Raw genomic sequence first — 27,370 nt, forward strand, 5'->3', positions numbered from 1 at the left:
ATATTTTGGGTAAAAGTAAAATAAAAATAAACACTTATTGTATTTATTCGATAAATAAAACACTGTATATTGTTACGTATAAAAAAATATAAAATTTAAATTAATATTTACATAGACAGGTACATATTATGCGCTATACAATAGTAGCAATGTACCGATCACTTAAGCTTACAATATGTCAATATGTATTTTAAACATTTAATAAATACAAATTCATATTATTATTTTTTCTCTCAAAAACATATTATAAATCAATTTGATTTACAATATGTTTGTAGATCCCAAAACTTGAGCCTAAAATATCCATAAAACACTATATGGAAATATTTTAGTCGAAGTTTTTGGTCTTGAAAATATTATAAGAGAAATTCCCCAGTTCATTGTACATTCCCATCATATCACCAAACTTATTTTAAATTCCACTTAAAAGTAACTAATTTGAATAAATCCTATGTCTAATTGATCTTCGTTGTCGTTTCTCATCGGTTACATTTGAATCTGCTTTGTCATTTTGTTCCTGTTTGTTCTCTGGCTGTTGTCTGTCGTTGGACTTTTGTAGATTCCTAACCATGTGCGTCATTTTTCTCTGGATAGCATTTACATATTGTGTAAAACTAGCAGCTGTGTTTTTTAGGATTTCAATTCCCATTTTCAATTTGACTTCAGCTACTCTTCTTAAAATGTCCATTAATGAGAATTGGTTGTTACTCACAGTAGGCGATTCAGACGATTCGGGTATTTTGGTGTAGACAGTTGATGTTGACGTAGTTGTAGAAGATGAAATATCACCGACTGTTTCATTTTCAGTACTCTTATCAACAGGTTTTTCGGTAGGCTTTACTGTGGTTTCCTCTGGTAATTGTGCATCAATTTCATTATGTTCGTCCACCTGACGCCTTATTCTTAAACTTCGAGGCCCGTGTTCCATCTTCATAGTTTGGTGCACGTTTACAGATATTTGTTCTGGATTTCCACTTTGTTCATAAAATTTTGGAATACCCTGTAGTGCAGAAAACGTAGGATCTGATGATGGCGTGGTAGAACTATCTTTTTCGTCTGTTCGGTGATTATCAAAGTTATAATTTACAGCTACAGCTTCTTCTTTAGGTACATCTTGAACATAGCCTGGATATTTTGGTGCTTCAAAAGAAGATTGATCTTCCTTGTACACTCCTTTCACCTGCGATGTACTTTGATATTTAGGTTGTTCATAAGCGTTAGACGAATCAAACTTGAGTTCATCATAATGGTGATTTTGGTAAGTCTCATCTTGGCTGTCTTGTGTTTGTTCAAATGCTGGTCCTTCAGATGCATCTAAAGTAGTATACGGTACTTTATCTTGAGTAGCACTAACGTCAATTGTCGAATATTTTGATGTATCTGGAGCTGAATATTTGCTAGTGTCTGGGCCTGAATATTTAGTACTTTCGACAACCGCGTATTTGGTTCCGTCATGTGTAGAGTATTTAGTTGTATCGGCTGCTGTAGCATATTTTGTTACATCGTGAGCAGAATATTTATTAGAGTCGTGTGGATTATATTTTGGTACATCATGAACGGCTGGGTATTCAGATGGTTGATAAGATGACTTGTATTTAGGAACTGCATCAGGACGTTCTCTACCATACGGATTATGACCATAAGACATTCCAGAAAGCACTTGACCGAACACTTGTTCTTCTGGCTGAGAGTTATCGGTTTCAGGAGGAACATAACTAGGATTATGTCCATGACTATGACCATGTGCGTGAGAGTCAGTACGTCTTAATGGTACCAAAGGTATAGCAGCTCCTCCTAGTGGTGAATATAACAACAACCCTGCTAAACCAGCAGTTAACATCAAACCAACTAAACCGACTCCAACATTGGGCATAACTTCACGAGCTAAATAGTTATAAATTCGAGTTGATAATGGTCGTCCTGGAGTAATTTTAGTACTTTGTTCATCAATTTTACTTTGAGCGTCATCATTTGAAATTTTAACTGGCTTACGCTTATTCTTGTTCTTTTTCTTTTTTTTCTTTTTTAACGAAGTACTTTGTGTAGTAGAATTATTCGATTCTGTGACATTTTCTGCGATTCCAGTTACATTCATGTTTGAAACTGCCGTGGTAGAAGATGATGTAGTATTAGTAACCGAAGGCATAGTAGTAGAGTACACTGACATTGTGTTATTTAAAGGCTTAGAAATAACGACAGCAGTAGAGGTTATTTTTGTTGTCAACGGTTTTTCTGTTTTTTTAGTATTATTTGCAGAAGGTCTTTGTCTAGGTGGTACATGAGGAAACGTGACAACAGGAGTTCCAAATCTCGTATTATTATCCAATGGGGGTAGTTCGGAAAGAGGAGTGGTTGCTTCTTCAACTTTTTCTTTTATTGTTGTCGTAGTAGGTATTTTTCCTACAATAACTGGCGTCTTATTTTTAAATTTGGAATCTTGTAGCTTGATCGGGGATTCGGTGACCGATAAATTAGTAGTGGTCATTTTTTCAGTAGTAGGTTTTCTTTTTCTAGTAGTACTTGTTTCATACGACTGTAAAATTGAAGATGTAGTTGCATCAACTGGCTTAGGTACTTTCTTAATTGTTGCCATATTTAATGGCGCTGGTGAAGATTCACCACCCAATAGAATCCAAGTAGACAAATCTCCTGTTGGTCTTGTCGATCCGTCCGACGATATTTTGTAACTGTATGGGCCTACAGCGTGTACATCTTCATCGGTTAGCACAGGGACAGCTTCTCCTTTTAAAGGTGATTCATTTTTTTGAACTGTTCTAACTTCCGAAGATACAACTATACTGCTAGATGTGGATGTTTGAAGAAGTTGATCGCTAACTGACTTCATCGAATCATCCATCGGTGGGGACTTAGTAGTATGGGCACGAGCATCCCCTGCTTCGACAGCTGTGGTTGCAAACACAACAATCGGTGTTGCCACATCATCTTTCCTATAAAAATAAATAAATCTATTTAATTTATAATTAAATATATAATGGTAAATTATTTTGGAATTTAATGAAAAAAAGTCAGATAACAATATTATGATTATATTTTAATATTTTATTGATTTAGTTATACCGTATAACAATATATTATACGCATAAATTATTATAAATTATCCTAAAACGTATAATTTTATCATATTTATTTGTACAAAAATATCTTAATAACGATGTCACAGCCTGAAAATTAAAACTAACTATTAATAATAATTAAAAATAATCTTATTTATAAAAGCAATGTAAATACAGTTAATTAAGACATACACCCGTAATTGCCGAACACACGAACGAGGAAAATTGAAATAAATGTATGAAGACTATTACAGTTTTTTAAAAGGATCTAAAAAATTAAATATTTAGATATTTTACAATGAAAAAAATATTAGTAATAATATGGCTGATGGTAGTTATTTGTATTATCAAAACGTTCTTCAAATTGATTAATATTAAACGTATGCATGAGCTTACGACCAAACCATATTCTTGGCAATATCCAAGGGAACAAAAATGATATTACACCTAGACCACTGGTCAGAATAATAGACATAGGTGGAAAAATAATCGACCAAAAAGTTATCATCAACGGTCCGAAAAAATTAAAAGAAGTGAATAAGTATATTAAGTCGTCTAAAATTTCTATAAAACCAGAACTACTCGTAGCTGAAGACGATGAAGTTGTTATTAACTCAGAACACACTTTTGAAGCACTGCCACTCGCCCGGCATTGCGCTACATCTGCTGGTGTAAGTGTTCCCCCACCACCCCCTCCACCACCATTTCCCGCAGTTGCCCCAGCCACTGCTGCTCCTCCAGCTACGGCTCCTCCAACAATCCCGGTAATCCCAGCTCCTGCGCCTACTGCACCTATGATTCCAGCTGCACCACCGATTGCTGCTGCACTTGCTGCACCAGAACCCCCTGCACCTGAACCCCCTGCACCCGCTGGATCTTGTTCTACGATCGGATCACTTAACGGAGGGTCTACTGCCGTATCTATATCTTCCAAAATAATTATTGTTGGTGGAGGGTTCCCATCAGTTAATGGTGCTTGAGTGACGGATATTGGCGTAACAAAAGTTGGTCCTTGATATTCTATTGGCGTTATGAACGTGGGGGCTTGTAGTTCAATAGGGGTTATAAATGTTGGTGATTGATTGTTAACAGTAACTGGAGTATTGAAATTGGGTTGATAATAGTTGGATGAGATAAAGGGTGGGTGAGAAACTGGTGGCTTTTTATTGCTATCGGGAAAAATCAACGGTGTTTCTTGCCAATTTTTATACGGATCTTGGGTAGAAGTTTGATAAATAGATCCAGATAAAGAGTCAGGCGAAAATAAATCATATTTTAAAGGTTTTGGTTTTGGTACTCTTGAATAAATTGGTACAGGCAAATATTGAGTTTCGGGTTCATGTTTATATGACGAGTGTTCCCTAACATTAACATTATGCATGAGAATAATTGAATCTAATGAATCAGCACGGACCGGATTTCGAAGATCGTTAATAGAGTAATTGATAAAGTTTTCTACTAGACGACTATCTGACGATTTGGTTAAATTTCGTTTTTTTCGTTTAGTTGAATTTAATAGGAATTGGAAAAAAGGTCTTAATGATGGATCGGGTTCAGCGTAACGGGTGTCTTCTTTTTTGTTTATGACATTCGATGCGTATTGATTTTTAGACGTGCTCAAGTAGCTTTCCACAAATTCCAAAGATCTCGGAGTGGCCGTAGTAAAAGCTGTATACCTGTTAACAAGATCATCTGTAACAAATAAAAAAAAAATATTATTAAAAAATGTAATTAATGTTTGATTGTGTATAATATGGAACAAAATGATAGCGAAGTATAATATGAATAAATAAAAATTGATTGTTTAAAATTTTAAAATTATATTGATGTAATCGTATTAAATATAACAAAAGTTTTCATATAACGATTATATTCAACTTGAAATTAAAAATGTATAAATCTAGTCTTATATTAATTTATCAAGTATGACGGCGTAATGATTAGGCAAAAGTAACAACATGTATGTGAGCTACACTATTACAATTCCAGGCACTAAGACTGAATTTTATGTTTTATCATAATAATAATTTCAATTAATTAATTTTGTTAATTTTAATGATAATAAAACTAAAAATTAATTATTACTATAAACTACTTATTGGTTTGTGTTATGTGTTGAAATATTAAAAATGTTTAAAAAATTGTATACGACCAATGGAAATGTATTAATAGTGTATGCATTTTATGTATAACGTTTAAACACCACATAAAATATTGCGTTGATAAACATATTCAAAAAATAATAATTTTATTCTAATACATTTTGATTTGATTTTTGTCGCTCATCATGATATTAAACTCCACACACATTTTTTGTCCATATTGAGTATAATTTTTTTTTATGTCACCTTTTAATGTGCTGCTAGCTGAGCTCTGCTCTTGAGGTCTCCCGAATACACTAACTACGTCACACACGAGTACGATCGATAACAAAACCAACCGACGGTTGATTCTTCTCATTGTAATACCACCGATCTGAAAAAAAATAATGTTAGTGAATTGTTGACATAAACGTATTTTACTAGATTTCTATTCTTCTATTGTATGTACAAACTCATAAAAACACATAAATTGTATTATGTATGGTATTTTAATTTAGGTTGTAATAATATTAAAAGGATTGTTTTCAGTAGACGAATATTCCTATTATAATTTTTATCGTAAATACACTGCCAGTTACCATAACTTAATATTTTATACCATTTTTTAATTTTAAAAATTAAAATGTATAATAAAAAATTAGTAAAAATTATATTTAAAAAAAAACTTTTTATTTATGGATATTAATCTAATTTATAATAATATAATAAAATATGAACGTGTCAAGACTATAATATACTAATACTAAAAATTTAATTGTATACTATAATTATATTATATCCAAATTACGCATTTTATTGCGAATTTAGAGTTAAGTAAACATAATATTAGTGAATAAAATAGCGTTCAAAGTTACAAATATAACTTTATTTATTTAAATATATATAATATACAAATATTTTGTACATAAAAATCACACTCACAGGTTGGTGTCCAACAATAATATGAAATGAAAAAATACAATTAGACATAACTTAATCACACGAGATAAATTAATAACAAGGATTGCGTGTTTTAAATGATAAATTTTAGAAGTGAGAGGAAGAGAAATATCCAAATTAGCAACAGACAAATTAAAAAAAGATCATTATTGTTACACTTAGAAATATAGAATGGCGAATTAAACAGATCGTTGTACACGACGATAGGAGTTATTTTAAGCAATTAACTCATACTATAAAAGTTGAAATTTTTTAAATTTAATTTTACACTAGGGATATTAGATAATAATAACTAATAAGTATATCTATATTATAATTATAATTTTGAGTAATGGGCGTCATGTATTAAGTTTCACGTGATTAAAATATTGAAGTTAATAATGGTAATATTGGTAATCTGAGTATCTATTTTATAATTTTTAATATAATTTATTCTAAATTACAGCATCTTATAGTATAAATAATATTATATATTATATATATTTTATTTTCATTTCAAATATAAAAAAATATAGGATGATCACGTTCATTGTTAATAAATATAACATCACAATTTATTATTTAATCATAACATGAGGTAGTAGGTACTTTAATTCTATTTTACTCGATTTACTCGATTTATTGTTAATATGTTTACCGTAAAATTGGGTTATTAGGACAGATAAAATAATACTAAATTACTATTTTTTCACGGACATTTCTATTTACTAACATACGTTATCTGATAAATTGTTTTTTTTTTTTTTTTTTTTTTTTTTTTTTTTTTTTTTTTTTTAGTTTGAATTGTGTTTTGATTGGTTTTATGATGTACTTATTGATATATCAAATTTAACCTAAAAAAAAAAAAAAAATTACATCGTTTAAAAATGATTCATATTTATGTATAAATTAGTATAATTAGTTTTTTGTTTTATTGATTTGTATGTATAGTTGTTAAATCTTTATATTATACAAAGAGTCAACAGTTTCTTTTGATAATATAGTAGGTATTGATTTTTAATTTTTAATTTTTAGTACTTATGTAATTAAAGTAAACTTAACAAACTGCCATAAATACAATTGTTTTAAAAACTATTAAATCGAAACTAATATTAATTATAATTATAATATGTAAATATAATATAATAGTTTTATAAGTAAATCTTCATACTTAAAAATTTTCAAAACAAACAAAATAATTTAAGATATTGATTTATACAATATCTACCTAGTATTGACTGTACTACCTAGTACTACCTACTACCTAATATCTACCTAGTATTTTACTGTTTTTAGTTTTTAAATATTCACCGGCATACTAATATTAATAATACAATATCTATTCTATGCAAATAAAAATACGATTTAAAAATATTGCGATAGATTTATTATATGCATAATTTGTCAAGTGAAGTATAGATACAGATAATTTTTTAGGTGAATCGTGAAATAAAGTATTACATTAGTTTTTAGCAATACTAAATTTATAATTTTCTAAAAAAATTAATTTAAAATTAAACCTTTATACCTATGTACAATTTATATAATTTCACTCGAAAACACTGTTATATTGTTAGTGTACTACATAAAATCCAAAATAAATAATTAAACAATATAATCAGTTATATTACAGTGATTATATAATTAAATTAATTTAAGAAATTAACTAGGTACTACGACGTTATATACCTACATTAAATGTTAAATGTATTAAAACAAAAAGACATAATAATAACATAATTTTTTGTACTATAGACATTTTAAAACTAGGCGTGTGAATACTGCTTTGTAGCAAAAACCCGTTATTCGCTTTTTAATAGGTAATAAAAGCGGTTTTAAATTTTTTATTTTAACTTTTTGTAATTTATGCTGTAATATTTTTTTAATGTTTCCGCGTTAATTGCATAATTCTGTTTTATACGATATATGCATTACGCCTGTTTGTATTTACTAACGAAAGTATTGAAAGCTCATATCATATTAGCGACTTGTAATAATAACATTATTATTATTATTATTTGTTATTCTTATTATATATACCTTAATTTCATGCTAATTACTTTATAAGACCGTTTAAGTTATTTATTTTTATTTTTGTATGTTCTAACCTAGTAGAAACTATATTAATTTATGTGGCTATACCCTTGCAAATTACATTATCGTTTCGTTCCAATCGTTTGACGAATGGCGATAGCTAAGTGTGATTTATTCGTTTAAACAAAATGATTGGCGTGCCATGCGTATTATGTATTTAGAGACGTTATGTTTAAAATAACGTTTTGCAGCATATAATAATACAAAATCACTTGCATCGAGAATATTGACAAATTGATCAATTTTTTTACCATCATATAACCGCTATAAGTGCCTATGTTGTATCGCGTGACTGTATGTGTACATTTTAAAGGTAATGTTCTGACCATCTAATGTGTCAGTAATAACACATATAACCATGACTGAATACCAAACCTATTACTATATAATGAAAGAATGATTTTTGTTTTTTTAAAAGGGGGAGGGATGGATGGGTGGTGTACTGGTGAGGTAGAGCGTTTCAAAGGCATATTCCAACAATATGACCGCACGTCAATGTGACGTTTTCACGTGGTTTGCCGCCTAAAGAAATTAACAGTTACAACGGAGAGCTACCGTTCACGCGATGATGATCATAATAATAATAATAATAATGATAATAATAATAATAATAATGCCTATCTATATTGTTTTGTTATTGTCGTTGTCGCGCGGTCATGACAGAAATAAGAAGGTCCGTTAGACACCATATTATAACTGCAACGTTACATTATGTGTGCACATTATACGGTTGACTCCCCGGGGTAGGTGGTTCAAGCTTTAAACGACAAGTTGATATGATGAATATTGTGAACGACTGTGCTATTTCCAAGACTTTCTATATATTTGAATATGACGACGACATTTGGAAGCCGTATTCACATGCTGAATATACAAATCTGTTATTCATTTCAAAAAACAAACGGTGAGGAATAAATGATATCCACACGACTGCTTGGTACTTTTATAATGAATTTATGCAGTAGGTAAACAATCATACGTCGGATAAAACGGGTGATTAAAAAAACTATAGTAGATAATAATATCTAAGAATATATACTATATAGACTTATCACGCATAACAAAAATAGTTATTTCTTGCATTTTATAATTTAATAGGAGCTTAAAAAAATGGGTGAATCGTTGGCTTAGAAATTTGAAACTAACAATTTCAACGATTTTTTGAACAATAGTGAATCGAAAATTTTTACCTATCCACTAAACTAGCATATTGTCTACATTTATCTATTTTGATTTTTTGATTATCGGTCGATAATCATTTATCTATTATTGCTTTTTTATTGGTTCATCTGGGATTTATTTATTCTAAATTTCTGAGGAAAAAAGTATTTTATTCCTATAATTAGATAATCTTGAACTGTTTTTTTAGGACTTGTAACCCTATCGTGTGAGTGATCTGATTTTATAATGGAATTAAGATATTTTCATTCAATTATTTTGAAACGAGGTACATACCATTATTAATTTTATTATTATTATCATTATAACTTATCCAGGACAGGTGTGTCTGATTTATGATTTTCATTATAGCATATATTTTTTGGATTAGTTTAAATAAAAAGGTTTATTCGTCAGGATGATTACACCAATTTCTTCGTTTTACGCCTTAACAACTTGTTATACGGTCGATAGAACTATGGGAGACACCTATATAGAATCGTTACAAGGTTAAGCTTGGGGTAGGGCATAGTAATAATATTACTATATATTTATTTGAATGGAATGCATTTTATTGTTACTGGGTTGTTTTTATGTTAGTACGTGTAAGCTAATACGATGCAGTGGGTAATAAAAATATATTACTATTCACGTGTGGGTATGTTTACGAAAGGTTTGGAAATTTTAAGTATTTACGAAGTAAAATTTATTCTTTTATATATATAATCTTCGGCTTGAAAGAATAATATTCTTGCAAAGTTGCTATATGTGCTCCTAATTCGTTTTGTCTATAACAGTAAATTTAATGTGTGTGTCATGAAATAATATCAAATCAAACATCTATTCACAAAATACATAATACAGAAATTATATAGCTCGTGAATGGCTTAGGTTAATCTCAAGTTGTAAACATTGACGATTTTGGCTAAACACCAGTGTAGAAAATATCATAGTAATATTATTTAAATTAATTAAGTTATAAAATTGTATAACTGTGTCAAGCATTTAATAGTATACTAGTATTATATATGGTTCTGTAATTAATATATATAAAACGTTTTAAACTCGAGTTATTACGTCGTTTCTAAAAAGTATTATTTCTTTTAACTTAGTTTATTATTTTATTTGAAAAATAATAATAACAATAATAATAATGCGAGTCGGCTGAATACTTTGTTTTTAATTGTACGAGATAGTTTGTATTTTAAATCCGTATGACTGTATACGTATATTTAAAAGAACCGTTAGGAATTTTAAGCTTTTTGTTATTGTAGAGTTATGAATGATAAACCAATTATTTATCATTTTTCAGTGTTATTCTAAAAACGTAAAACCCACGTGATTGTTGATTTATTCACTACCGGATTTTAATAGAGTTTACGTGCATTATATGAAATATAATAAATATTTTTCGTCATGTACCTACGTTCATATGCTATTAATATTATTTAAGCGTTTAGTTTATTATAATTGCGTCATGTACTCATATCCCATAGGTATGTATTAAATTATGTTTTTAGTAAACGTGTGGCTATTTAATACATATATTATCGACTTTGTATTTTTAGTTTTTACTCATATGAAATGTAATAAAAAAATCGTTTAATATCGAATAACGTTTTAAATAATGATGATTCACTAAAGTTAATTTACAAAATATGTATATTATACCCACACGATATTTTGTAGGTAGCAATCATTGCGCTTTAAATGTTGTTACGTTTACTTCTTGGGTATTATGACAAATTAGTAGGTATCATGGTAAAGCTTAGCTACGACCTATAGATTTACATGTGTTTACATGTATAATTAGTTTCGATAAGATCTCTGAAAATATCACAAGTCACGCGTTTGCTATTTTTTCGTAATACAATTTTTTCGGCTAATATTTATACGAGCGGAGAAAGCTGAAATAAACCTAACCTGACATATACCTAATATGTAACGTTTATTATAATGCACAGTATATTATAGTTATTTAGTATACCTACAAAAAGTTTGTGAATATTATATAATTACTTATGTATTATTTTATATTGTTACACATGTAATATTTTTCTTTAATCAAAAAATAAGAACGAAAATTATTTTCTCACCATCCTCAAAAAAACAAACACGATTTCGTCATATTAGATAAATAATATATACGAAGGTGGTATTTGTTCAATATAATAGCCATTCGTCAATTTATTAAATACAGCACGAAGAAATATAAATCAAGTTCACTTTATTTAGGTGCAAGTATGGAACCGTTAAAAACATATTATATTATAAGATTATTAGATAGGTATTATATTATTATACATTTATATACTGCTGCAACATATTATATTGTATAGGTATATACCACTAATCATTATATCAATTGACTGCAGTATATTGGCTTGTATACCCCATGATGCGCTTATTAGTACGTATACACAAAAATCGGATTCAATTGTGGTTATATAACGGACATTATATTTTACTAACTGCACATAGCTACATCCAATCATTCACACCCACACGCACACACATACAAACACGATATTGGTATAATGACACAACGATATACGATACTATATTATATTATCCATGTGTGAAACGTCATATACATAATATAATACCTATATTTCGGCCGTTGTGTCGTGATAGCTGTATTACGAGTACATGTATAGTATTACGAAAAATATGTACAGTTATTTTTCATGCGTGAGCGTGGCCCGTCTGACATCACGTTCTATTGTAGTGTTGACCAATTAAAACGCAAATCTAAGTAAAACATAGCCTACTAATTGTTAATAATAAATGTAAATCGTATACAACTGAATACAACTATCTAATAGACGTAATTTCGCAGATCTGGCCAAGAGTAATTTTTCAGAAGTTCGTTGTATATGAGATCAGTTTCTCGCTTATATTCAAAACTTCTGAAAATAGCGGGTCTGACCATTGCCAAAGTGCACAGACGCGTAAACGGATCGACGAATATTATAATATAATGCCGTTGATATGATAATACCTATAATGTATTTAAATGTGTATCCATAATAAATATACGTAACGCGTCTCAAACCAGACTATTTGCACACGCGCGTTCAAGTCTCCGGCCGAGAAAAAAAAAATAATACATTTTATAAATGTATAAAAAAAAACACTTACCACATAAACGAGCGTGTAATAACATGATATTTGTACCCACCGACTGTCTCAATGTATAAAAACACGCACACCCAGAAATTAATAAGAAATAGATAAACAGTCAAATAGTGTGTGTTGTCTTACGCGCTCACGCTTGCTGGTAATATAGGAATGCGTTTACCGTTATAACGTGTTCGGTGAGCTAAGCCCGAGGAGAGCGCGCGCGCGCGCGCGTGTGTATATGCGTGTGCGTATGCGTGTACGTGTGCGTGTACGTGTGTGTGTGTCTGCATACGTCTGCGTACATAATATTATATACGTATATTACAATGGTATAGCACTCTTTCTGTATATATATATACATATACGGTTACCTATAAGACCTAAGTTATACATCAACGTCACACACCCGTTTGGATAGAGCGGCGACTGGGAGGGTGCGTTCACGCGTTAATTCGTTTGTAAAATATGTTATTGTAGTTTCATTTATACGTTGTATAACACTACACCAAAGCTAATACCCATAATGTACAACACATCAATACTTATATTTTATATAATCGCTTATTATTATGTCCGTCACCGGAAGGTCTCTGCCTGCAGTTATCGGGCTATAGCCCCGGAAGGATCACGCGAACTTGCGTATAAAAACGGAGTTATAATCAATTATTAACAATACTAAAGTGCAATACGATTATCGAATATATTGATGATACATCGTATCATTACGACGGCACCTATTTTATGACGGATGCGTATGTATACTAACCGTGAGATATAATAGGTAATATGAATGTTATTGTAAATACTATATAGCAGGGATGGGCAACTGGCGGCCCGCGTACCTTTTTTATCTGGCCCGTGCTACATTTTCAAATTACTTCATATAATTTCATATCATATAATAGAAGTGGATTTTACTAAATTGTCTATTGAAAAACCTCATCCTCAAGTATCACATTAAATAATAATTGTAAATATAAATAAATAAAGATAAAAAATAAAATTTTAATTTTTTTTTTGCTTTCTCCTATGCACTGCGGCCCGCTAGATTTTAAAGTATTTAAAAGTGGCCCGCTAGTTACTTTGAGTTGCCCATCCCTGCTATATAGCATGATAATATGTAATATAAAATTTAATGTGGTATCCATTCGGTGGTCGCGTGGGTCATTGTTGACAATCACGAATAGCGGAAAGGATATATATATATAATATCGAACGGCTCGCGGCATATTATTTTACTACCTATAATATAGGCGGGTCGACGGACTACTGTTTTCGTCGGTTCGCGTCATCATGATTTATTCGTGCTTAACCGCGCCCAACGTAAATAATAATAGTTAAGCCCTTCGATTGGCACAGCTTTTATGTTGGCTGTACCCAGTGTAACCATATTTTTTTAATAAAGTATAGAAGTATACTTTATAGTAATCAGTAAACGGAATGTTTATTCGGTCAGTTCTTGGTATTTTACCATTCGCTATTTGACAGCTAAAGGTACGTTTTTCGTATTGTTTTCATCTACTAACTGTAAAACTGTACTTTCTGTAGGTATACAATAGCAGTTATCTTACATCATGTTTTACACGCGTAATATGATAGATGTTAAAACGTCACAACTCTATACAAATATACGACGTTTGTTATTTTTAAATAGTACCCAGGTTAAAGTTATTAATGTAATCAAATATAAAATGTATTTATTATTTATGTATTTATATACACCTAACCTATATAGTATGTATATATAAATTTAGTGGCAATAAGAAGTTGAGGTATTATTATTTATTACTATTACTTATTAAATTATCGTTATAGATCAATATGAAAATAAGCCCCGGATAAATTATAAAAAATACACCTAATAATATATAAGTAAGAAGATAATCTATAATTTAATATCAATGAAACTGGATAATATATGTATATATACTTATTATATACATAATAAGTTAAAAGTTATTTTCTCCACATTAAGTAAAGTACCTACTCTTCATATACTAAATTAGTATTCTGATTAACATGTATATATATATATGTACTTATTCAATTATCACAATATAATTAAAAAGTAATACTTACTATCTACATAAATAATATCAGTAGATCAATTTTTTTTTATATAAGTATTTCGTAGTTTTTGCTTAAATAATTAACCTACCTATTTTCAATTTAGTTGAATATTTTTAACTTATTGAATTATTATCTGTTAAAACCTAATCTCAATAACATAACAATTTTAAGAACAAATTATTTAAAATTACTCCCACCAAATATATAAATAAATTATGTTTGAGTTAGTTAAATTTCATGTTATATTTCGTTGGATTTGTCAAACTTTAATATATAAAAATAAATCTATAGTTGTTGTCATAAAACTGCAGTCTTATAGATTTGTCCTAGGACAAATTCATTAAAGCAGTGTTACTTTATTATTTGTTTAAATAATAATTAATTGTTAATTGTTAAAAAAATAATACAATGACCTAAAATATTCTTAGAGACTTCAAGTAATTTCTTTTCATCAGAAAATTTTTTTTTTTATTACGGAAGTAAATAATCATTATTGATAAAAACAGTTTTGCACATCCATAAGCTGTAGTTATAGGTATAAGCATTAGTTATAAATATTTATTACATACTACATCTATTTAGTGAATAAATCATCTTTTGTCAATTACGTACAACGCATTTCTGTTTAAATAAAATTCTACACCTTTTACGAAATCTAAAATGATGTATACAATTGTATGTATAACTGATTATTAAAGCTAGTAATTTAAGTATCGTTAAACTATTTATCAAATTGTTTAGGCCATTATTTGCGTACGTTTATTGAATAAGCAATTTGCGATCAGATAATTTGGCCCATCAATAGCGAGACGTCAGCTAGATAAAAAAAAAAAAAGTGCTTTAGATTATGGTCAAATTGAGAAAGTGAACCTAGATACCATTTATACTGCCAATCAATTAATTGAAATGAATATAACCTGTTGAATTAACATGGACTTGATATACAACTATAGTAAATGTGCATCCTTACACCATGAGTAATCTGTAATGAGTAGTCCAAAACGAAAACGGGGCCAGCCAATGAGTAGAACGAGTTTAAAAAAAACCACTGTTGTTTTTTTAACCATATATCGTACGTGTTAAAAAAATCACACAAGCATATTTTCCATGTCAAATATAGGATAAACACGGACGTCCGTTTTTCGTGTAGAATTATAATAAGTGACTCTGTCACGTTTCATTGATTGGACACGAAGCAAAAATCAAAATGTGAAGAAAAAATGTATTTATTTTATATCCTAGCTACATGCATGATATGGACTTCTACCTCGTCTCGATAAAATTATGATAGGAAAAAAAATTAATAAGTTGCCCACGCGTGTGTTTCCCGCCATGATAATAGGTATATGTTCAAGCATTTTTGAGTGGAATATATCATATTTCATGAGATATTTTTAAACTCGCGCATAATGGTCCATCAGATATTAAGATATCGATCGACGATATTAATCATTGTTTACCACGTCTTGTCGTTTTAGTCGATGTACCTAATAATCATAGTATTATGTTTCGTCGCAAACGATTCTACAATACAATATAATATAGTAGGGGTGGCCAAATTGCGGCACTCTTCATGGACGTATGTAGCTCGCAGTCTTATTTACAAAAACGAAAATTTTTATTTTTTTTACATACATTTATAAAAAGAAAAATGTTTTTATTATTATTATTTTATAATTTCATATTTCGTAATTTGATATGTTTATTGGATGTTAGCTATCTTTATTATTTTTGTGGTATAAAAGTACAGATTAGATAATTTGGCTCTTGATATGATTGCATTAATATATGTGGCTCGCGTACATAGTCATGTTGGCCACCTCTATAATATAGGTAATTATAATTTTTTTATTATTGTGATACACCCGAGTTCTGCAGCCATCTTAATTGGATCCTATTGTTTTGGTTATTAGATTTTTTTTTATCTGTTAATTTTATTTATAGGGTATTCTATGAAAAAGACGCGTTCGCGGGAACCAATCTGATTCGGAAACGCGGTCAGTTTACAGGAAGACCATTGCCAAGTCACGGTTTGACGATTTTGTCAATAATTCATCCATTGGATTTAATATAAACAATGATTTTTTACGCACGAATAACGGACATTCGTATACACTATGCATTACTATACCTAATACGTATAATACTTTAGATCAATCGAACGATGTAAATATAAAACGACTGTTTTGCTCACAAACACGTCACACTACTTGGAAACACATTTATGCACACACCGTGTATCTGTACTGTACACCGGAACGGCCGATTTTACGTATGTGAAAATAAATAGACGTGTGATGTGTTAAGAACAGTTATTATTATACCATTGCGGTGTATCAGTTTTGTCGGACATAAGATCACACATACGTTACGTGTATAATATGATGAGCAAGTGAGGTCGTAAACCCACACGTCAATGTACTCGACGAGTTTATCAAAAACGACGATAATAATATTATTATATTACGAGTATTAAATACTATATAATATGTATAATATGATGGTTATTTAGGTACACCAGGAAGTCTACCAAATCTTAAATTATACTCGTATGTTTGTATCATGTGGGAAATAAATAATTATGAAATGTATAGGATTAGTGATTACACGGATCTTCGTGTAGGTGTTAGAATATATCGTGTACTATATATATTATGTACCACAACGATGGGGTTCACATTACGTACAACGCACATATACCTAATATTATTGTATTCAGTTATAATTTTATTTTGCAGAGAAATAGCGTTTATAACATTAAGTTACGTATTATGTATAATATATACTATATAGATAAATAATTGAAAGTTGTTCACGCATATAAAATAAATATATTACATTATATTATTATGTTTTTAGCGTAGGTTGTATGGCAACGGCGGAATGTACGTGTATAACATAATCGAAAATAATATATTTATAATATTATCTAATATTATCGCTCGATATCGCAGTATTGGCGTGGCTCGTGATCGGACCTCTGGCGCAATGGTTTCATCAAACGAACTCTTATAAAAGTATATATATATATTTGAAGTCTTACTTTGCGATACCGATACTAATAGAAAAAAAAGCTCATTTTCCCTTCCACGATCGATCACCAGAGTGACCCAGACCATAGTAAATTATAACTTAAATTTATACATAAGATAGGTATTTGTAGATTTGATTTGTAATAAATTTAAGTACTCACTTAATGTCTTTGTGGTTGCGAACGTCGTGTGAGAAGAACACCGTACACGCGATACAGTTGACCGGGGGTAAACGGAACGAAAAACGACTACTATATTACGACGATAGTGTGAAATACGCGAGACGGACGATGGGCAAGGTGAGTGTGTGGCGGGCGCGAAGACGGACGGACGGAACTGTGAAAACTGACCTGCAAACGCGAAGACTGCGACGGGTATAATAACAATATTATATGGTCGGCAGTCGGCAGCGACGGCGGCGGCGGCGGCTGCTGAGATCGCGGCGGCCGGTGCATCGAACTCTCCTCCTCACCGTCGCCAACCACTACCGCGGTCGCGGTCGCCGCCGGTTACACGTACGTATAGGTGACTTCTTCCATTTCCATTTTCGAACGCCGAAAGGGTGACCTCCATAATGGGTTATTGTGTTTGTCGTAAACACACATACACAAGTGTATATATATGTATGTATGTACAACGCACGAATTATTCATTTATACACGAGTATGTATGTATATACACACACGGTCAGCCGATTTTCGCGTGCACGAGACGAAGAGAGAAGATTGCAATCGAGGTGCATCCGTGCGCGAGCAAACGAGTGGAAAAAAAACGAGGCAACGGCGCACGACGACGACGACGACAACAACAACAATGTTAATTAGAAGCTTGCGATGACATTTATTCGCGAACGGTCGCGTGGGACGCCATCGGTTTGACCGAATTGTTTTTTCGCATAGTACTATAGTATATCGACATCATTATTATGTATATTAGTGTACACACGTGTCCGTCGTAGTAAAATGACACGTTTTGTATTACACGTGGAATGATACGCGTATATAATATCGTAATGACGGCCTAGCGACTTTCGATCGCCCCGATTCTCTACATATTTTTGTCTCTACAGTATCCATACGTAGGTCGTAATATGTATATTATAATATATATATAAACGCGCGTGCACGAAAGCGCCATGACCACACTAACGCCGATATCATAAATAACGTTTAAGTGTGTTCCTTTAATATAATAATATAGAGTAACCGGAAGAACGCATACCGCGCATTCCCGCGCTTTTAAACCTAACGATCAGTGGCTATAATATTAGTATATTTAGTATACTTATATTGCAACGCATGTACAATACGCCTGCAGCGGTGCAGCCAGCAGGTTGCATTTTGTATACGAATGAGTCGAGTTCGTGCGAAACACTTTCGAATTCTGGAAAAAATTCTGATTCAACTCTACGACTTATAGTTTTCCGAACATCGTACTATATACGAGTAAAAACAAATTTTACGATGACGTCGTCATCGCGATAAAAACGCCGTGTTCGTTATTATGTACTATTATTTTTCGTGGCGAAATCGGTCAAGTTTTAATTAAAACATAAATTAATATGTCTTTCTTTTCATTATCATAATATATGCTTTGAAAAACCGTATTGTTTCTGTATAGATTGATTTCGTTGAGTGATGTTTTTGCACACAATGTATATATACGGACACGGTACATAACATAATATATTATGTATACAATTTTATGTATTATACGTATATATACGTGTTGTGTCTATAGATACTACAATACGAGATGTGTGCCTATTTTCATTTGTGTACGTCCTATTATTCTATATATACAATACGATATATTTATATGTATATAAAAAAAAAAAAATCAGATTTCTTATTAACATACAAAATAATATATTACACGGTGTATCAGCTATATCAATTGAGTTTGTATTTGTATTTTGTTTGTGTGTGTGTGTGTGTGTTTTTCATTTAGTTATAATATTGAACTATTGGACTGTATTTTATGTTTTTATTCTATTTAATTTTACTACGAATTCCGTTATACGAACAACATGTATTTTATCACTGTATAATACGATTAATACGTTCGGGATTCGGGTTTTTGTAACTTAATACACTATGTGGAAACTATATAACGTAAATAATAAATTATATGCTTCAGTCATATAGTGTTATTATATTTGTTTTATATGTGTCGTTTAATTTAATTAATACAGTTTTATTGCCTATATATTATGCTAGTTACTATTAGTACACATTATAATATATTTTATTATTGTGTATATTCCTTGGTGACTTTAACGCTAGAAGCGTTAAATTAAATAATAATATATAAATACATTCGAAACATATAACTACTTATATTTTAAATTTAGATACTATGTTGTTGTTACTATATATGTATAATGCTTATATAATTTTTTAATAAAATAATTTAATTGTTTTTTTATAATTTCATTGATTTTCATTACTTGAGAAAAAACAATAGATATATTATTTAACAAAGAGTATGACTTTTTTAAAAAAATTGCATCTTTTTATTGATATGTATACTGCACCTATACATAATACTAGTATTCGATAGGTATTTGATTTATACTTAAAAAATATATATTTTCATAAATGTGTGTTTATAAACCATTACATTATATATTTATACACGTTTTATTTTTACTTCACTTAATTAAATATCAATTACCGTTATACTCGTAATTATATATTAAAGATTTCACTGGTTAATTTAAATGTATTTAATAATCTAATTAGTTGAAATATCATAGATTACAGCTTTTTTATGATTTTTTAATTATTCTAAAATATTAATGGTGTGAAATGTAATGAATGATAGTAGACATCCGTATCTATTATGTACATAAATATAACATTTAACATTTAAGTATAGTTATATTATTTACTAACAAAAGTATCAAAAGACATCGATATAATATAATATGGCATGTGACGTTATATCGTATGTATATATTTAGTTGGGTATGGATATTGACGTCAACCATCAATAACGTTATTCTTTTTCGCATCAATAATTTTAACGTGATCATCCATGAAAAATACATTTTTATTCAATAGAATTCAATGAATATATAGGTAATATAAAATGTATACATTGTACTTAATACATTTTAGATTTCCATCTATTTAGTGATGTTTTAATATTGTGTAAAATAATAACAAAATATGATTCATGATATAGGCTGACATAAATGATTCGATGATTGTTTCTTAACGATTTTAAGAAAAACGTATTACTCACATTAATTTAATGTTTTCCAAGACCTATTTTATAGAAGTGTATTTATATATTTAAGCACGTATTATATTGATAGGTATATCAAATTAGTGTATTTTTATGTGAATAATATTTATTGTCCATTGATATTATGATAATAACAAATAATTCCAAGAACAAAATATAATTTATATACATATACATGCATACAGGATAATTACCAAGCATATAATCTTTCCTTTTTTAAATAATTAATTTATTCAAATTCTGATTTTTAAAATTTTTTATAAGTATATAGTAAATTAGACATCATATTTTCAAATATTTAAATGTAGGTAATGTAGGTGATAGCAATTTTTTTTCAAATAAGAACAACTTTTTTTCCTGTAAACTATTAATCGGGTTACTTTTTCAATAACTAGTTAAAATGATACGTGTTATGAGAATTTGGGAATTCTAATAATATATAATCAGTAACAATTGTCCAAGTATAATAAATACTAAATCCAATATTATATCTATTGGATGTTTTTTTAAACTCATTTATAAAGATTTTTATCCCTCGTAAGTAACTTTAGTAAAGATCTTACTCATCGTTATCAAACTATTTTGATTTAGATAGGTACATTAAAATTTAAAAAACAAAAACAATTTCTTAACAATATACAACAAAAAAGGTTGGTTTCATTTGAAAAAATATGTTTGTATTGCCACAGGTTAGGTAGTCTTAAATAGGATACACAATTTGAACAACTAGGTGCTTATAAGTTTATTTAAATATTGTAAAAATCAGTATTTGAATGGATTGATAATATTAAAGGAAAAAAATAGGGCGATCATGCTTGCGATATATTATCTACACTGAATATTTTATGATATATTTTCGAGTGTCATTATGTAAACATAATAATATAGTCCTATTCGCTTATATTTATATAATATATATAAGTATTGGCGGACGTTAGTAATTGTACCATAGTCCATAGGACTATAATGATGTATTAAATAATTTAAGCTATGATTAATTTAAATTTGGTTTTACAATTTTAAAAATGAATAATAAAATGTACATTAAATCGTGAAATTCTCAATAATTAGTATATATAGCAATTTTCAGGAAAATTTAACTAATAACAATTCGTAAATAAGTAAGATCGTTACAATATAAATAAATTACCTTATTTGAATTATCATATTTGCTCAAAATTTCAAGTTGATTTCTTTTCTGAACTTCTCGGTATTACATCATGATGTAGTCGGCTGTTTGTACTCAAAATACACGGACGTTTAAGTGGTTCATTTGGAAATAGATTCTCATAAAATATCAAATACTTGGTAAGTATTTAAATGTTATTGATTTTCGGCTCTGGAAAAAAAAAATCATTTATTTTAGATTTATAGTCAAATCAGTCAATTAGAGGAAAATATGCATGTCATTCCAACGCTATGACGAACGACGTATGACTATTATATAAAATTATCGTAATTGATTATTATGTATCTTCATCAGGAAGTGATTACTTATTGTAAGTGATTTGTATTCTCTGAATATATTTGATGTTTTATCGTTTTGTGAGTATAATAACAATAATAGTCTATACTATACTTATGTATAAGTATAGTTATAACTTAATTAAAATTACTGTTGTTAATTATTATTTATCTAGGTAAAATTTTTGCTGGGAAAATCGTAGTCGTGTCCTAGATTATGGGAAGACATTGTTTCTGCGAGCATATACAGCAAGGGAAGCTTGAACGTTGTTTGTTCTCGTTATAACAGAAACGACAATAAAAGCCCCACGCTCGATCTTCGTTCATTATTATTATAGGAGTAAGGACGTACACGGAATAACACGACACAAGCGATGGATTATTTTATTTTTTTTTTAGCCTATGGTGCCAATATAAAATTACATTGTGATCGGAGTGTTTGGCACAGATGTATATATTTTCACCGTAGACGGTATGTCAACTGTCGTAATAAAACACGGAATATTGCTCAAAACGATAACCATATGTAGCTGGTAATACAACCTCCGACGATTAATATTATCTAACACATACAGACTTCCTATAAGGAATGATTATCTAGTTTACAGTGATTTTGACATCGTCACATAATATATAAGATATACGCGCGAGATGGGTACTCGCAAGACCACGGTCACATTATATTCGATATCGACTTTCTATTTAAACGTATATACGAGAATTCATACAGGTATATTAAAATATATTATATAAAAACCGATTCTACTGTAGAGATAATTATTATTTCGTACATTTGCATAACCGTGTCGTCTTCCGAACGCAGTGACCAGTGGCGGTATTCCTGTAGGAACAGCGTGTACTTATCTACCGTATTATACTTGTATATAGATAGAACGGCAAATTGTTTTATCGGAAGAATAATTTTTCAGTTCACAGAATACAAACCCAGGTATACATTATATTATACAGTAATATACATATATATATATATAAACCTACAAGCGAATTAGATTTAGATTATAATATTTAACAGTCATTGCCATCGCATCATCGCAAATTTAGGTTTATTATATATATTTATGTGTATAAAAGATTTCGTGTTTTCCGCAGACCTACGTCGGCCGAACGTAATTAATAATATGTATAGTAACAATCGATTTCGTTGTCCGTAGAAAATGTTTATCGACAGTAATTATTGTGATCAGTCACGCGTTCAGATGAGTCGAGTCACTATCTGGTCATAATAATATATACCTATACAATTATATATATATATATATATGTACACGGTATATTTTATACAATGCATACATTGGAATATTATAGCGTTCGCTGTAGCCACCGCTCGACGAAGACACGCCATCGGTGCATATAATATGATAATATAATATTATAATATTATATATACGTAATAATGAATAAAGTATACACTGTAAACGCGCGACGGCAAAACTGTTTGCCGTGGACTGAAAATTAACTTCGTTTTACGCCGCACGAAAAATGTAGTCCGACGATGAATAATTATCAAATAATTTCCACGGCGGTTCTGCAAAATTAAATTTAATTAACTGTTTAATAGCGTTTATACTGCTATTTAGACAATGCGTAGGCACCGCGGTCGTCTTCGCCTTTTCGGTCAGTCACATTTGCAAAATATACTCTCAATTCTCATCAAGATAAGACTGTAGATACGATTACGTTCCGTCGTACGGTATTCCGGTGCTACTTTCGAAAACAAACAACTTGTTGACAATTATTCAAGATCAACATCTTCCCACTGTATTTGTAGGCTATGGACGTAGGCATAACAAATAGTGAATCTTCCAAAACTTCCTTAGTATAACATATACGTAGGTACACTGTTATAGATATTTGTTTTGACATTGTGCTGATGGCAACATTGTGTCTTCTCTACCAACCCATCTTCCTGCAGGTTTCGATACGTACTTTATGAATACTAAGCCTTATATAACGAATAATTAATTTTGTATTAGTTAATACAATTTATCAATTTGTTAAAATTGATTATGCGTTACTAAAACACGATCGAACGACTCATGATGAATAAATAATATATTGAATACTAAATAAAATTGTTTAAAACAATGACAGACATATAGATACAATATGCTTTTTGCGATATATCTCTTTATAATTTGAGTGTACACTAAGTGGTTAAATTCACAAAATAAAATAAAAATGCTTAGCAGTAAAAGAAAAATAGCATTCTTGCAAAAATTAAGCTCAATTTAATAACCCACGCATGAATATGTTTAGCTATTTGATAATATCATTATTTTTACTCGTATTAAAAACTAGGTTTTCATTTTTTTATTATACCTATAATAGTAAAGTTATAGTATTGAAATAAATTCCATCATGATTCTTCATAATAATTAATCTCGATTGTTTTTATTCAAATTAGTACACTCCATCTGCTGATATTTTTCCTTTGCATTTCCGTAAAAATAACTGATATAACATAATATGAAAATACTGGTAATCGACTTTTCGATTACATACACGGTTAGAAATCGCATTTTTGACAGCTAATAATCATCGACCTCAATGCGATAGCGACAAGATGACTTTTTGATATTATAATTATTATAATATAATTTACAGGTTTTAAGATTTAACGGAGTTGATACAACAATTGCTAATATAACATAACAATATAATGTAATACTATATGAACGATGAACTTATTTTTCAAAAAAATTCATACAATCCCCACCGCCCCCCATTTTAATTTTAATCAGTAAGGGTGCGTACTTAAAAAAAAATAAAAGTAGAGAAGTTCTACAAAATTCCTGTAGTGATATTATAATCACAAGAAGTACGAAAAAATCTAACACAAAACATATTTTATAGTAATACAATACTTAATATAAGTACAAAGTAAAAATTATGTAAAAAGTGTAATATATTTATCTTCGTGACTCTATTTAGGAATGCCTGTTATTAGTTACTACGACGATTACTCCGGGTTAATATCGCGTATTATATAATAAAAAAAATTATTATTATTGTTCAAAACATTTTATTTAAAAAACTTTTAAATTTGTTTTCGATTTTAATTCTCAACATATGAATATGATTTACCACCGTCTACGATAAAAAAATGATATGACTTTTCATCCAATAGTCGAATACTTAAAAGAAGAGACGAGTACTTAATAAAAATCTGAAATATATTCATGAAACGTAGGTACATATAAATGTAATATAAAATCTTAAATTCTCAAAAAATAATATTCTGCTTATTGGGGATATGCGAATGTAGCAGCCGTGAATTGATTTTTATTAATTGTACGTTTTTTTTGGGCAGTGGAAATACCAATTTAAATTATTTTGTTTGCATTACAAGTTATTGGTGAATAGTATAACGTCACGTGTGTTAACCTGTGATAATATAATGACCGCATATTCGTAGTCAGTCACGATAACCAATATTTAAGATGCATTCAATACCTAGTTAATGTATTATAATATACACGAACGTGTTCAGTGGGGCCATTATCTTCTTGAAGAATAAAAAAATGTAAAAAAAATATATATAATATTTATATAGGATAAAAGCATTAAACTGTAACTTATAATTCGAGAGTATTAGAGTTTCAGTTGTATTTCTGCACTTTTAAGAATATTGCGGATGGTTTCCCTATACTAGCAATACAAGTGACACGCAATCGTCGAAACATAAATAATGTAGAATATATGTATATTCACATGTTCCGCCGGTTGTATTCTTGTGAATTATTCCTTCTAAAACACTTTCCGCAGAGTAAAATACTCATTTTTGTATGTGCATTTTGTAGACCATAATATATGTGCATTGTAAACATGTGAACGAAATTTAATGACAATTTCACAGAGAATTGAACAATACACAATTATTCGTTCGCGTCCTACTACGCGACTACCGTGGTATGTATAGTTATTATTGGTGATACATAAACTAATAACGCCCAATTTCGTTTCGATAGCGCGTGAATTCAAAACAAACGGTTTTTCTCACAATATAATAATATCTATCGTGTCCGACAGTCGTTAACTGAGCTCCCACATGCAGTAATATAATATAGGTATAACGATGACACATGCATACGCACACACACACACACACACACACACACTCAATAAAATAAATTACCTTTTATTATATTTGTAATTTTTAAACGGTTGTGGTGCCATTCATTCTACGATACGACAATGGACCAAAAATCGTGATTTTTGAGAGAGGTGCATATAAAATACATATAAATGTAATATATTATCAAATATATAATGCGCATCATGCGCCTGATAGAGATTTTATCAAATAGTCCGTAAAATACGTGAATATTATCATAATATTATCGTAATCATTAATCACCGTCATCGTCATCCGAAATAAATTATAGTAGAAAAAACTTCTCTTATGCTGAATATATATTATATAGCATAAAAAATTGATTCATTTGATGCTCTACTAAGACTTAACAAACCAATTGCGGGCCACTAAATCACGTTTAAGTGATAATTAGTTCATTAAAATATGTTTAATGTTTGTGAATATATGCAAGACCGCATATTGTAACTCGTCATAAAAAATTAAACCAAACAAATATGTATATTTTACGCGTGCAGGGGTTTCGTATACCTACATAATATAGGCCGTATTATATTGTGTGCATGCGTCATGTTATATATTTATATGCGGTAGGAGGTAGCTATATATATATATATTACGTATATATGCAAACAAGTAAAATCATCTAAGCACGGCGCCGATCGCATAGAGTGCGTAACCCGGAAATTTTTTTTGAGGTCAAAGTGGTATTCATTATGTATCGGGTGTTCCCGACTTGACTGTGACCTCGAAATAACTCCTGCTCGCTACTATTACATTCTTCGCTTTTATAAATACTCGATCCCTCTGGTGTGAATGTTTCAAATATTTACATTGGAATTTGCGAACTCAAAAATGTGATTGAATACATCGTTGTAATAACAACTAATACGATCACGAGTCGGATAAAATCGTATATCAACACGCCTACCGTATATTATAAATATAAATGCACGAGGCTACATCAGA

The 27,370-nt window shown here is 29.8% G+C and overlaps 1 protein-coding gene across 1 annotated transcript; it reads right to left on the minus strand.

The window, feature by feature from the left end:
* Positions 1 to 21: 21 nt before the first annotated feature.
* Positions 22 to 17,969, minus strand: LOC113552838. The gene is made up of 4 exons (XM_026955810.1): positions 17,733 to 17,969; positions 5,423 to 5,549; positions 4,751 to 4,766; positions 22 to 2,948 (listed from the first exon to the last, which is right to left on the minus strand). The coding sequence occupies exons 2-4, from the start codon at positions 5,532 to 5,534 to the stop codon at positions 434 to 436; spliced, it is 2,643 nt and encodes an 880-aa protein (XP_026811611.1). The 5' UTR covers positions 5,535 to 5,549; positions 17,733 to 17,969; the 3' UTR covers positions 22 to 433.
* Between the last annotated feature and the right edge of the window lie 9,401 nt (positions 17,970 to 27,370).

Source organism: Rhopalosiphum maidis, chromosome 2 (assembly GCF_003676215.2).
Source record: "Rhopalosiphum maidis isolate BTI-1 chromosome 2, ASM367621v3, whole genome shotgun sequence".
NCBI classification, from domain to species: domain Eukaryota; kingdom Metazoa; phylum Arthropoda; class Insecta; order Hemiptera; family Aphididae; genus Rhopalosiphum; species Rhopalosiphum maidis.

Excerpts from the sequence above, each read along its gene's own strand:
- LOC113552838 (XM_026955810.1), bottom strand. The coding sequence starts at position 5,534 with ATGAGAAGAATCAACCGTCGGTTGGTTTTGTTATCGATCGTACTCGTG.